This window comes from Elaeis guineensis, chromosome 4 (assembly GCF_000442705.2).
Source record: "Elaeis guineensis isolate ETL-2024a chromosome 4, EG11, whole genome shotgun sequence".
Taxonomy (NCBI): Eukaryota; Viridiplantae; Streptophyta; class Magnoliopsida; order Arecales; family Arecaceae; genus Elaeis; species Elaeis guineensis.
Genome location: NC_025996.2, coordinates 2,749,772 through 2,764,821, shown reverse-complemented (window position 1 = coordinate 2,764,821; position 15,050 = coordinate 2,749,772). Strand labels below are relative to the sequence as shown.

The window sequence follows — 15,050 nt, the reverse complement described above, 5'->3', positions numbered from 1 at the left end:
AGAGAAATGCTATCAGTTGGACGGCTCAGATCATTGACCAATTCCAAGACGCGTACACCGTATATAACTACCGTATACAGATAGCTGCATGTATGCATACGAATAGATACGTCATACCCTGGGCCTTCTCTGTCAGTGCTGAGCGGCTGAGCCTCGGAGGCATTTTCTTGCCGTTATATTTGGCGTTCTAGGTCTCGCCTTTGCTGTGTTGGATGGTCCTTTTATCTCTCTCTCTCTCTCTCTCTCTCTCTCTCTCCTTTCCTTTCTGCGAGGGTTTCGAGGTCCAAGCTTCTCCCTTTCCTCCTCCTCCTTCGAGAGGCGTGGGTCTTTCGATCCGGGTGGCCCCTTCCGATCCCCGATACATTAATCTCTAGGTGTCTTCTTTTCTTCCGATCGTTCTCCGCCTCTCGAGCGAGCAGGTCTTGTGTTCGATCCGAATCTCTGAAGCCCCGGAGCCGGAGAAAACCAGGATTTGGAACGATCTGAGGTGCAATCCAGCTCTCCAGCTTGAAATCCAGGGGCTTCCTTGCTGAATTCCGCCTCCTGTGTCCAGGATTGGAGGCTTGGATGCTGTTTGTCCTGTGCCGGGGGAATGGAGGGGGCCTGGATTGGCTTGGAGCGGTGTGGAGAGCTAGGGTTTGGCTGCTGTGATTTCTAGGAGGGAATTGTTGGGTTTTCTTGAAGAGAGGGGGATTTAGGGTTCTTTTGTTGCATCGCCTCCTGTTCTTGGTGTATGAGAGAGATAGGGAACGGTGGGGATGGATGCGGAAGTCGAAAGAGACGTTACGGCCATCGACCCGGACCTGCTGCAGCTATCGGAGGTTTCTCCGTTGGCGTTGAAACAGAACCCCGAGATTGCACAAGGGCTCTACTCACAGTGGCTGACGCTTCCGGAAACCTCTAGACTGGTACCTCTTTTATAACGAATATACTCTGTTCTCTAATTTTCTGTGGGCTTTTTGGCTCCTTCTGATCAGGATACTTTGTATGGTCATCTGGAATTTTTTGAGGGGCAAATTGGTCGAAATCTTTTATGCATATTGGTTCATTGCCTTTCTTTTGGAATTTACTCGGAGAACATCATTAAAAAAATCAGTGATTCAGGACAATGGTCTTAACTTAATTGGTACGGAAACCAGGTCTTTTCGAGCTTGTAGTTGTAGGTCATTAGAGGGTAAGATAGCACATACAGCATGATGGAAGCCAAAATTCTGAATTTAATAACTAGTTTATTTGCAGGAGCTTTTCAAAGGAAACCTGATCTTCTTTCTTTTCTTTTCCTTTTTTTTCCTAATTTCGTTTTAAAAGTTAAGAACCTTCTTGATGGTAAGTTTGTTTACAAGGATTAGAGCTATATCAAGCCAAATTCCTAGAGCTGAAATGCTTTTTGATCTTTAAATCATCTGAACAGTTATTGGACTATTCAGTGGCATAGAGATCATGATAGAAGGTGAGCACATCTTCTAGTCTAATATCCTAATAAATGTATGTATCTCTTCATAAGTAAACAAAAATAGTAACTAAATGAACTGTCAGCTATTCTCTATTTGATATGGGCCATAACATTAAAATCGACCTGAACATTAAAGGTCAAAATGATATATGAGCAGCAATGGAAATAAGAAAGCAGAAGAAGATGAAGAAGAAAAAGGACTAAAAGAAGAAGAAGAAGATGGTGGTCAGATGCTGAAGAGAAATGAGAGATATGTTTTAGTTGCATTGGTCAAAGAAAAAAATAAGCATATAATATAAAGATGAAAGAAAAAGAAACAAAATTGATATAAAAACAAAGTAGGGGTTGGTGGTGAGCACACCAATTAGTCATACAATTGGAGGGAGGAGACATTTTTCTCTTTACCTTTGTGGCTATCAAAGCAGTTTTCATATCATGAGAACAGAGGTTGGCTTGGGTGCAAGTACAAGGAGCGATCAATTTTATCCTTGTGCGCTTCCATTAGCACATGTAGGTTTAAGTTTATCTTAAAAGAGTGCAGCAATAAATAAATAGAAGATGCAATATAATCGTCACATAGTTCCTTATGGCTTGCTATATCATTTGGTTGCCTTAACCTTCTTCATTTGTTAGGAAGAACATTTTATGTAGTATATATTAGATTTTACATTAATTGTTAGGACAATAATCAAATATATTGAACATTTGAATCCACTGCTAGTTCACTATTTAAATGGTTATCAGTGTCTGCCCAAACATTTAACTGTGTTTAGAACCCAAGTGGAATAAGCAACTGGCATAGGAAACCAGTTCATGGTAGCCATCAAATTGCTTAGGTGTTTAAATGGCTATTTTGATGAATTTTTCTGTGGCAAGATGTGTAACATATCCTGGAATCTGGAACCTTTGGTTGCTACATTATGAATAAATTTATTTCTGACTTTCTGACTTCTGTTAAACAAAGTGAATTAGTCAACTCATACTCATTGCTAAAGAGGTCAACTCAAAACAATGTGGGGAAGGGATCCTATTTTTCATTTTCATAAATTCTGTTCTCTGGATCATGCTTGCCTATCATTGTAGAGATATATTACACAAGCTTATTTTTAGTCAACTTCTGTTGTGCTTGGTTCCAATGGAGGGAGTTAAGGCCCTAAACCCTTTTGATTGTAATGGTTGTGTTTGGAACACCCAATGCTTAGAGATAAGATGGAGCGGATGAAGTGGCGTTATGGAGCCAAAGGACATGAATGCTTGTTGGTCTCATGGGCTGAAGGCGGGGAACTGGAGTTGTGAAATGAAATGTTGAACTTCACATGGAAGCTTGGTTGACATCCTGTTCACTTAAAGGGGTAGTTGGCTTAAGGAGATTGACATTTTGATTACAAGTAAGATGATGGACAGTGGACAGAAAAGAGTGAGAGCTCCAATTAGACTATTGTAGTATAAAAGGTGCTTTAGTGGAGCAAATAGGAGTCAAGCCTTCTTCAAGATGAAGATAAGATAAGTGTTAGTCAATTTTTCTGGTTTTCCTTCTTTTCTATTGCAAATTGGATATGTTCATATTTAGGCTTTGATCTTAAGGATTCACTTGTTGATTTGATATAATCTATCTTTCTTTCTCTTTCCTCAATATTCAATCGGAGGATCAAATGCCTGTTGTTTATAGATTTAGTTACATTATAATCACAGCAAAGAGATCCTACAAGATGAAAGAAAACAATGACAGGCTTGACGATATTGATATGAAGATGGATGGCTTATTATTTTAATTTCCTTCATATTTTGGTGAACTTGAAGATGAAAGAGTTAGGCTATACTCTACCTGGGAACTATCTAGTTGTGACATCTAATGGTTGACAGTTTATTGATCAGAAGTGCAATTGCTAAAGAAGCCGCAAAAATGTAGAGAATTCATTTGTTAAAGATTTACCCACTAGAGGAGCACCTGCTGGAAGGTTGATGCTTGGGTATCAAAACAATTTATTTTACCTCCAAAGTAAACACTGCTCCCCCCTCCCAACCCAACTCCACAAATATATATATATATTTAAAAAAAAAAACCTAATGTTAGCTTGCTCTTAAGAGTTTCTATGCACTTATTATCATGTGATTTTGATTATTTGCGCTGATAAGTGTCATCTTTTGTTTGGTTAATTGACTTTTCGTCATCTATTAGTAACATTTAATCTTGAACAAGATGGACACAAAACATACCGATCAATGATTTAAGTTTTGATATATGGATATGCGTCAATCAGTAGCTGATGTGGTTAGTTGACATGGGGTGGCATGGAGGATAAAGGTAATAAAGAAAAGCAGTACCAAGTGTAGAAGTTTGATTGGCCAAAATATGACACAATATGGGGTGCTTCAAGCCTGATTTGCCATATACCAGCTGTCCATCCAGTATTACACTGTCCATCCAGCCTTGGATGTCGGTAACTTGAAGTCTGTCTATGAGTTAAAGTGGCCATTGTATCAATCCTAATGTCATGATTGTTCATCATACTTGCTTAACAAGTGATTAAGTGGTAAGAGGTCACAATTTGTTGTATTGTAACCTTTTTCTCTATGCTTCCATGTTTCTTGACTTTGTAAATTTAGAGTAAATGAAGCCGACACCCACCAAAATTTTGCTTCTTTCTTTTCCCTCCTTGGTGTAGGTGAAATCATTAATCGAGGATGCAAAAACTGGTGCACCCCTGAATGTTCCTGGCAGCTCTAACAGTACAAATGCTGCAGCAGGCACTTCACTGCCTTCCATGTTCCCTGCTGGCAGTGCACCTCCTCTATCACCTAGAAGCACTTCTGGATCTCCTCGTGCTGTAAGACGTGGTGCAGGAACTGGAGTTTCATCATTTGGATCTCCACTAAAATTAGTTAGTGAGCCAGTGAGAGAGGTCATACCTCAGGTACTATTGTCCAATTAAACTTTACCATGTGTAGACACTAACATTTTCTCCGAGCAGTTGGAGCTAAAAGCCACATTTGGTTCTTACTGATTGATTCATACCGTTACAGTTCTATTTTCAAAATGGGCGTCCACCTCCAAAAGAACTGAAAGAGCAGTGCTTATCCAGAATTGATCATCTTTTCTTTGCCCACATGGATGGACTACAAATTCATGGTGAATCACTCTTTTGAGATGCCCATTTTTTTTCAAATTCTTAAACTGCATCTGAAGCATTTGAATATTTTCTGTCTTTGCATATCAGAATTTAAATCCATCACAAGGGACATTTGCAAGCTACCATCATTCTTTTCTAGTGCTCTGTTTAGAAAAATTGATGTCGACCGAACTGGAGTTGTAACAAGGTATGCAATATTTCTATTTTCTGACATTTAAAATGCAAGGTCATATGCTAAACTCAGTTCAACTTTTGTTTATGATTTTTGAATATTTCCATGTTTACCTTCTTTTTTTGGCTGGGTGATAGTCTTTAGATCGTCCTTATTCTGATGGTTATCTCTCACCCTCATTTCCTGTACTATGGGAGTGCTAGTGGTCCTTTGTGGTCAATTAAGGACAAACTTAAGTCATGGCTTTTAAAGTTTGAGCATCTTCTTTTCCCTTTTTATTTCATAATTTTATCAAAATTGTAGTTGCAACTTACTAACAACTAAAAATGTTTCTTTCATTTTTCAAGGTACTTGTAGCTTTCAGTCTTTATAGCTGTGCAGTTGAACCCCTAACTGTTTTTCTTGTGCATCAGGGCCCTAAATTTATTGGCCTACCATTTAAGTGGTTGTTTGTTTTAAATGCCTAGTAACTATTTCAAGTTATGGACTATATTAAAAGACCATTTCACTGTTACTTAATTTATTAGATTGCTGAGAAGCTAGGCTCCTAAATTGATATGATGTCATTCATTCATCTTAACACCTAGGCATGAAATGTAAGTTGGTCTGACCCATTGGGTTAATTGGCTGACTTGGTAGAATGGTTGGTCTAAGAAAAAAGTCAGAAGGCCCATAAATGTGATTACTTGGTCAAAGAACTTAGACATAATCTTAGATATAACCTAATCACCAGATGAACATATGAATGACAAACTATTCCTTGGAAAGACATCTCAACATTACTCACACAGACATGATAGGCCCAAAAGTGTTATCTTCTCCAAGTTCATTTCTACTGAATTATACCTGTGATGGTGTTGAAGTTTCTGGAAACTAGTTGTGATTTGTGTGATGGACTGCATCCCTATCTTCGTACAAGTCCTCAGAAGCCTTCACAAACTTTATATGGTTATGTACTCACTGGACTGGTTGAGCTGTATGGCAATCTTTTATTTGAATTTTGCAACTGTTGTTTGATTTTTTTTTTTTTTTTTTCTTTCCAAGGGGGGGTGGTGTTCTCTGGTAGACATTTTTTATCCTGTAGTTCTGTTTCAATTGGTTATAGAACTCCGACTTAGAGGTACCTTTTGTTTTATATGGTTGTACACTAGGGAGGTAACATTGTAATGCTATTTCATTTTTTTCATATGAATAAAGGGCTGTAATTACTTGGTATAGGTGAATTCCAGAATTCTTGGTCATGACAGGTTCCTCCCCTCCAATTCTATATCGCGTTCCAATTTTACTGGAGTTGTTGGGGACTTAATTTCATAGTTACTGCCCTATCTTCTCATTATAGGTCTTCTTCTTCCTAAATCCTAACTTTAACTAGCTGGACCATGATGTGATTTTAGGGATGCATTTGTTGATTATTGGGTCAATGGCAACATGATGACAAGAGATATAGCCACCCAGATATTTATCATTCTGAAGCAACCTGATCGCAAGTACCTCACTCAGGTCTGTCTTCTGTGTTTCTGAAACTTTTTAAGATGCCACTTCTGCATTGCTTTGTCTCTATAACCTTCATGCCATACAGATTGAGGCCCTTGTACGGTTAACCATTGTACAGTTAACCTATGACTATAGGTTGCTGGAGTTGCATAGTTTAGTTTATTTCGACAGGAGCTCACTCACTTGTATCTATATATATTTTTAATTCAAGTTTATCTGATATAGGAGGACTTTAAACCTGTCCTTCGAGAACTTTTGGCGACCCATCCAGGGTTGGAATTCTTACAGGGCACACCTGAGTTTCAGGAAAGATATGGTGAGTTCTTTTATTGTTTCACATGTTTATAATCACAGAATTGATCATCCAATTTATCTCAGTGTTTGACAGAGGGATTTTTTATTTTGCTGATCAGCATTATCCTTTTAAGCTGAAAAACATGTTTACATGTCATTGCTGGTGCTGTGCTTATTCTTTACATTCTTATGTCTGTAGAGGCTAAACCTTTAACTTGAGAACCACCAAAGTTTGTTTCTGGCCTATTTCACTTGGATGATAAAGTGATTAGGAAAAGATTTAAAAGTGTAAGAAGTCAGTATATACTTGGAAAATACAAGGTCATGCATTAGGGAAGAATGATGCATGTTGTGGAATAAGTTAAGCAGCCATGAGATTACTGCTTGGGACAAGCTTAATTATTTTTTAAATAATCGATCTGCATAAGAATACAATGTGGATACTTCAGCAGTGGAAGGTCCATGGATTTGTGAACATTACTTTAGTCCAACTTGCATATAGTTTTAACATGTTTGATGCAAGAAAATGTGGAAGCATCTACACTTATTGAGGACATGAGGTAACTGACAAACATGTAAGCATTCTGTCCAATCATTATGCTTCATTTTTTTTTTTTAGGTCAACATATGCTTCCTTTGATGTTAATTGGTAAGAGAAAAAGTCTGAGACTTGTTGGCAAGGACATTCGTTACTGGATGAGGAGTGGGCTGGACTTTTGATAGATCATGATTCATGATGGCATGTGAAGCACTGTCAGCACGTGTACAAGTCACTTTCTAGATTTTGACACAAGTTGTGGACTTTTGTACATCTCAGCTTATATGCATACCTTTTCTATATCACTTTTCATATCATAAATAGGAAAGCAGCATTCTATTAGCTAGAACAAAATTTTTCTCATATTATTAATTATTTTTTCTGATAAGTTGGTTCTTTTTTTTTGGGAATTTAATCCAGTTAGGAATGTAATATTATGACAATCATCAAAAATTATTCTAAAATTGCATTTCATGGATTAGTGGGTTTTTGTTGTAAGACATTTGATTAATTCAATAAACAAAATGCTGTTCCATTGAGGTGGGTTTCACATATTGCCATATTGGTAGTCATCATTCCAATTCTGCGAATCTTCTGCTTGTTCCTATTGGTGGTATGCTTCCTGCTAACTGTTTTGTCATCAAATGGCGATAAATAGAAGTAATGTTTAGGGAAGGATTGTTTCCATCTATATCAGTCTGGACTATGTTTTGTAGCTGGCCTGCCCATGATTTTGTGGATGCGTTTGGTGCAAGATATTGTGATTGATCATATTGTTGCATGGCTTTTCTTTCTCTTGTATCATTTATTTGCTGGAATTTTCTCAAATATTTGCTTGGTGAATTTTTTGCATCAATTCTTGCAACAAAAACATTGACATCGAACAACCAATGCTATGTCATTCAGTATTTAATGGCTTATCACATATTCTATTTAACACTCTTGGATAGTAGCTTAGTCTGAACTTTTGGTGCTTTACTGCTTATTAATCTTTCTCAACATGATGTCATCAACATTTTCTATCTCTGATGCATATGATCTCTAATCCTTGTTGCCAGCGGAGACTGTTATATACAGAATCTTTTACTATGTGAATAGATCTGGAAATGGCCAGCTTACCCTTAGAGAATTGAAACGCGGGAATTTAATTGCTGCAATGCAGCATGCTGATGAGGAGGAAGATATTAACAAAGTTTTGAGGTAATTTTCCTTAAATAAAAATATACAGTTCATCTGGTTTATTGAGAATTTTGGTATGGTTTACTCTGTCCATATCACTCTAGGTGCCCTTAAATATCCTTGTTCTGTCTGGGGGGTCTAGAATCGGGCATTAGTCCCTTCTAGTTGATATGAAAGTGTGTTGTTAATTATATAATGCTATTATGTTTTTCCCTTCCCCAGCTGGTGAGGAGGTTTGTTGAGAACACTTCACAATTATCATCTTGTTGTAGGGGATGTGGCATAGAAAAGATGTAGATAGTTAGTTCATGTTTTAGGAATTTAGGCTCTATTCCAGATTCGCTCTTTTTGCAGAGATCCAAAACCAAATTCAGATATTTCAATTATTCTGTCTTTTCTATAAATTAAAAACTGACTTCAATATTTTTAAGGACCATATTGATTCGTCTTCAAACTTTCCTAAAAAGAGATTACTAAAGACTTTCTGAAAATAGTGAAATATGGTTTTACATGAAATCTTATATAGAATGAAATGTTGGTCAAAGTGGCCGCCCAGACATTTAATTTGTTTGGACTGCCTAGGCCAAGCCAGCTTGAACCCCACCTCTTTGAGGTTCCTCATCTCCCTTCCCTTGGAAAAAAAAGAAAAAAAAAAAAACAAAAAACCACCACCATCTCCAATTTTCTTTTGCAATTCGTGGCCCATATGGGACAATCTGGGAGTGTAGCGAAGGGCTACCACCAACATCATAATAGCTAGTGGACTGATCAATAGCTATCGACAGGTTAGCCAACAGTGGCAAGTCGCTGGTGTGGCTGCAATACCAGCATACTTCTTCTTATTTTGGCCATTTTCCCACTTTTTTCCTCTAAATTTTTCCTTTTGTTTTTTCTTGGTAGCTCTAGTCTGCTTGTTTCCTGCTTCTTGCTAGGTGCTAGCTGTCTGGCTATGTTCTGCAGCTTTCTGGATGCTGCAGTGGCAGCCATGCTGTTGCTGCTTTCTTTATGATTTTAATCTTTAGATGTTTAAAGGATGAAAAAAAGGTTGATGATCGCATATATGGTGAAAAAAAGAGTATAGATATGATACTTGTACATGCTTATTTATGCTTATGATTAAAAGTACACATAATAAAGACATGGAGAGCTTTCATCCTTAGGCGGTAGCCTAAGCGCTTAGGTGGCCACCTAGACCATACAAGGGGTCCACCGCTTGGCCTTGCCTAGGTAGTTTGACAACCATGATAGAATGACATTTGAATCACTTTGAAATGCAAGCTTAATGATTTCAAAAACTTCCACATCCCAATCTACACCTTAAAGAGAATCTACACTCTGCAGGCACTGATCACAAGGAAAGCAAGACTCAGCACCCATTTATAAATTAGTTCAAAAACTCAGTCCAAGAATTACAAGAAAATATAAAGTCTCTAATCTACTTGAAAGATGCTTAAATCAGAAAATTACAGACACCATTGGCTGAAATATTGACTCCATAGCACTAGAAAACAACAATTCTAACAGGAAATAGATCTTTTTAAATTAAAATTACCTAGATCTAAAAATGAAGCAAATCTAAAATGCATCATGGTGTTTGTCACGTATGTAGTCATGTACCTATTATGAACCATAAAGTTTGAGAAGAACCAACATATTCTTCTATTATTGCTTGTTTTGCTAAATTTTAGCACTAGTTTTGAACCTTTGACTTCTTAACTTATTCTCAGTGGGTGACAGTGGGATAGAGTTTTCTGAGTTTGCCTGTTCTTGCAGGTACTTCTCCTATGAGCACTTCTATGTAATATACTGCAAGTTTTGGGAACTTGATACGGATCATGATTTCTTGATTGACAAAGAGAATCTCATCAGATATGGAAACCATGCACTGACGTATAGAATCGTCGATAGAATTTTTTCACAGGTTTGTATTTTTAATGCTGTCCTGACTCTTCAGATTGATTAAAATAGCATGAAGGTTTAGTCATAGTTGATTTACATTCTTAGAATTCTTTCTGACACTGTATATGTCTTAACTTCCTTAGATACCCAGGAAATTTACTAGTATGGTTGAAGGAAAAATGGGTTACGAAGATTTTGTTTATTTTATGCTGTCAGAGGAAGATAAATCATCTGAGCCTAGTCTTGAGTATTGGTAATTTTCGACTCTTGGGAAATAACTCATAGATTACAAGTCCTCTGTACTTGATTTACTGGAATTTCTATTATAATATTATTTTATTGTTGCTCAGCCTAATGCTTTATCTCATTGTTCAGTTTTTTTTTATTGGAAGATCTTTTGCAAAACACATTAAATTTTGATAATATTTTCCCTCGTTCTAATAGGAAACTTCTTTTAATAGATGGAGATTTGTTTTCCTGTCAAAACCTGGCCCCTTTTTGTTTCTCAAGTCATAATAGAGGAATGAGTCAGAGAGAACCCTGGTATTTAATATGGCTTTTTAGTAATTGGTGTATCATATAGAGATGTCAATCTGGATGATTATCTGTCCACTGCTGAATATCTTTTATCATTCTCTAGTGTGTTGTTTTGGAATTTATATTGGTAGGCTTTTCCTATGACTTTTAAGTTGAAAAGGGAATCAGGAGATTATCCCCACATCAAGACAACATGAGAGAGTTACATGGTTGTTCATATTAAAAATTTCTATGCCATGGAGGGAACTAATCTCGGCAGGCATTGACAATGATGAGGTGGAAAAAAATTTTCTCAGACAGCAGCTAGACAAAACTAAATGAAAAGCTATGGACTGTATCAATCTAAGAGGCCTGCACAGATCAACATTAGGAGGTTTTAACATACCATCAAGTTGTTAAAATCTCTGCTCAGTGATAGCTGGTGGATTGGGGCCTATCAATTACTAAATCTTGCTTCAACACATGCTTTATTAAGAGATTGGATTATTTATTAATTTAGAATTTGCTTTTCTGAGTGCCTCTTTGTCTATTAAAGTTATTCACTGATATTTTCAGGTTCAAATGTATAGATTTGGACGGAAATGGAATTCTGACTCCCAATGAAATGCAATTCTTTTATGAGGAGCAGTTGCATCGTATGGAATGCATGGCACAGGAACCTGTACTCTTTGAGGACATTTTATGCCAGATGATTGATATGATTGCACCAGAGGTCACCCTACAGCTGCTTTCTGCACAGCATATATTTTTATCATTTATGTAGGCATAATTTAGATGTTTCTGACAATTTCTTTCTCTGCAGAATGAGAGTTACTTTACACTACGTGACTTAAAAGGCAATAAACTTTCAGGAAATGTTTTTAACATCCTTTTCAATCTGAACAAATTCATGGCATTTGAAACTCGTGATCCATTTCTCATTCGTCAGGTAAGTGCACTATTTGTGTGGATGAACTTTTTGAAAGTCAGTGGCATGACATATTGGAGTGACTGTCGCTAATGCAGCTAAAATGGAGTCTCAGTCTGCTTGCATGGTTTATGCAGGAGCGCGAAGAACCAACTTTGACTGAATGGGATCGTTTTGCACACAGAGAGTACATTAGGCTCTCTATGGAAGAAGATGCTGAAGATGCCTCTAATGGGAGTGGAGATGTTTGGGATGAGTCACTTGAGGCTCCATTTTAAAATCAAACAGAGGTGAGCAGCTGATTTTCTGCTTCATTAAATAATAATTTATGGGTGCAGGATGCTCTCTCTCTCTCTCTCCCCCCCCCAATCCCCCCACCTTCCTCCTCTTCCCCCTCCCAGGTAGTTGAACGAGTGACTAGAAATTGCATGAGATCTGACCATGATTAGTGGATGTATGAATCTGATGAGGCTTGTTGAGGTGGTATAAAAGGGATTAGAGAGTTTAATTAGCAGTAATTAAAAAAAATTGATGAGATCGAGTTTACAAATCATTTTGTTTGGAAAGATTATTGATTGCTATATTGTCATAAACATTTGACATGGAACCAAGAGTTGAAGTGTCAGTATTTGTGCTGGTACAATATGGTTTTGTGCCAACACATGTAAGGCGTTTTCATGCCGACACATCAATAATGAAGTAATGCATCAGCTACCCACTACACAGCACTACCAAGAGGCATACAGGTACCAGTACCTTGCTGATAAAATTGGTATGGCTGGTATGAACATGTATGCTCAGGGACTTAAATCCTTGCTTGGAACCATAGGGCATGACCTTTTTTCTTTCTTCTTCTTTTTTTTTCCCTCCCTTTTTCTGTGTTCACCACCAAGTTTGATCTAGGAATTTGCTAGCTTTTTGGGTGCAGAAACCTCAACAATGAGGTGATGTACCAGCTATTGGTATGAAGCAGTACCAGGAGGGATACAGGTACCAGTACCTTACTGATAAAGTTGGTATTGGTGGTATGGACCGGTATGGTCAGGGACTTGAATCCTTGCTTGGAACTATATGCGCATGCTCTTTTTTCTTGTGTTTACTGCTTAGTTTGATCTGGAATTGCTAGCTTTATAGCTCAATTTTTTATCATTACTCAGACACATTTCTTTAATTATGGTTTTTTTTTCACCTCTACATCTTTAACACCAACTTAAGTTGTTCCATGTCCTTCAGATGACAACCTAAGTGATATGACATGGTTTAACAATCGAAAAGGAGCTCCAAACAAAACGGGTTATTAACGGTCAAGACTAGATGAGAATAGGCCATGATTCAAGAGCTCTTACATCATAACTTAAATTTAGGGGCTGATGGGGTATAATGTACAGACTTGCCATCTTCTGCTTTTTCTCCCATCTCACCCATGCAACTCTTGCTGAAGCTCTTCTTTTCCTCCTCCTTTGTGACGCACCTCCTGTCATTTATCCCCTTTTTCTTTTATGAGCGGTGCCCCTTCTGTCTCTCTCTCTCTTTCTCATGCGAGATCCACTCTTCTTTTCCATGCACCAGTTCGCTCCCTTTTCTATCATTGCCAATCTGCATGGGAAGCTCTAACCTGACAAATGATGTTCTAGCCTTGTTGGCTTCCTAGAGACTTGCTGTAATGTTTTCTTTTTCCCCATTCTCTTTGTTTCTATTCTCATGCTTGAGTCCTGTTGGATTTGAAGGGCGAATCATCCCAAACATTGCCTTCAACAGAGCATGGAACACTGCAAGAGCTCTCCCTTGAGCAGCATGTACATCATGCTGGTTATATTTTTCTTCCTTGATTTTCATCTTGCTGTCATTACTCTGACTCTCTTGGTTTTTCCTTTCACCTTTCTTATACTTTCCATTATGAGGTTATTTTGCCCCTCTAGTTTTCCTTTGAGCGTGCCATAGTTTACATCATGTGTGCCCTCGCGGTTCAGATAATTATTTCTTTCTTTTGAAGTGCTTAGCTATTCTTTGTTTCCCCAAAATTCTGTTTTCTGGCTTGCCACCATCTTGTGCAGAAATTCATAGTTTAGACAAATTCTGAAGGTATATTTTCCATATCCGAGATTGTTTAAGTTGATTGTTCTCATTATGATTGACTGTATACCCTAGTTTTGTTCTCATTATGCTGCTGTTGAAATCAATAAGCTAACTTCTTTCCTTGATTTTGATCTCTAAATTGACTTCTATGGTCCCTGATTGCACGAGAGGACCCAAGAGGTATTGGACTAACATATTCAGACATGATGGGCCATGCTAACAATTAATCAAATTAGTTAGCTTTCGCAAGATTCTAGAATCAAGATTCAGACAGGTGGGAACAAGTGGAATGCTGGTTTCAGGAAGGGGGGGGAGGAGGAGGAAGGAGGGGGGGGGGGGGGGGCGGCGGTGTGCCGCCAAGATTTTTAATAAAATTCAATGAATTTTCTACTTATTAGCACTAGGGCAGAAGGTATAGCGTGCTAGAGCTGGAACAAGTATTTGGAATATGTAGACTGAGGCTGGAGGTTCTTTTTGTCAAGCTTTGAACTCCTGTTGTCATTGGACTCTGCGGTAGGTCTAGCCCATCTCTGTTCTCTCCTTTGTTGGCAGACTCCTTTTGCATTCAAATTATGCTTATCAGGATTGTATTGTAATGAAAATGCTAGAGTGGCATTAGGCATCTTCTTTTGACATGCTAATACGGACCTGCCTTGTCAGACCAGGCTCCCTTCTATATAGGTTGTAAGAATGTGCATGTCTAACATAAAAGTAACATGTTTCTGTTGCTTCTCCGGTAATGAATAACAGTAGGCTAGCTTATTCTCAAATCCGGCTTCTGATGGTAGATCTTCCTCATACTTCGTTTTGTGGTTCATATGCAGGTACCTGAAAAAATGCTATGGTCCTTTGGATGCTTGCTCAAAGGTGGCCCAGAGGCGGCTCCATAAAATTGTGGGGCATGCTCCTCCGAAGGATCTTGGCAGCTGCATCCGCCATTGATGATTAATTACAAACTTCACCATACAGTTCTGGTTCCAAATCATATATTTTTCCTATGTGCAAAATTTTTTCTTCTCGAGCCAGTGAAAGCAAGTGGCATTCACGTCACAGCTATGCCGAATTATGCACAGAAAATGAGCGCAGTGACTGATCCTTTCTTTTATTCCAATTATTCCGGCCAGGTACCGTGCTTTTAGGGATTATTGGCCTTATAATTAGAAGAGAATCAATTTATGTTTGGTCTTCAGCTGCTTTCTTTTTCTTTTCTTTTGCTACCGTTTGTGGAAGCACAAGAAGGTAATTACATCCTTAGCTTGTCCCCGGCATGTTTTTCCTGTTCTGATGGTATCCTATGCGATGGTTTATTGTAACATATTATTCTCCTGATTAAATTTATATGATGAAAAAAGATGGGAAAACTTTTATCA

General features: G+C 37.9%; 1 protein-coding gene across 2 annotated transcripts; it reads left to right on the top strand.

Annotated features, from left to right (window-relative positions):
- The first annotated feature begins 212 nt into the window (after nt 1-212).
- On the top strand, nt 213-15,050 carry LOC105033612 (serine/threonine protein phosphatase 2A regulatory subunit B''beta). Of its 2 annotated transcripts, none has more exons than XM_010908484.4 (13): nt 213-908; nt 4,120-4,368; nt 4,478-4,583; nt 4,672-4,771; nt 6,151-6,256; nt 6,476-6,566; nt 8,141-8,282; nt 10,035-10,182; nt 10,304-10,413; nt 11,253-11,409; nt 11,500-11,625; nt 11,742-11,894; nt 14,079-14,327. In XM_010908484.4, the coding sequence occupies exons 1-12, from the start codon at nt 759-761 to the stop codon at nt 11,880-11,882; spliced, it is 1,626 nt and encodes a 541-aa protein (XP_010906786.2). In that variant the 5' UTR covers nt 213-758; the 3' UTR covers nt 11,883-11,894; nt 14,079-14,327. The 2 variants fall into 2 exon arrangements, with proteins under 2 accessions (XP_010906786.2, XP_010906785.2); XM_010908483.4 differs by lacking the exon at nt 14,079-14,327 and adding an exon at nt 14,505-15,050 and having other exon boundaries at nt 214-908.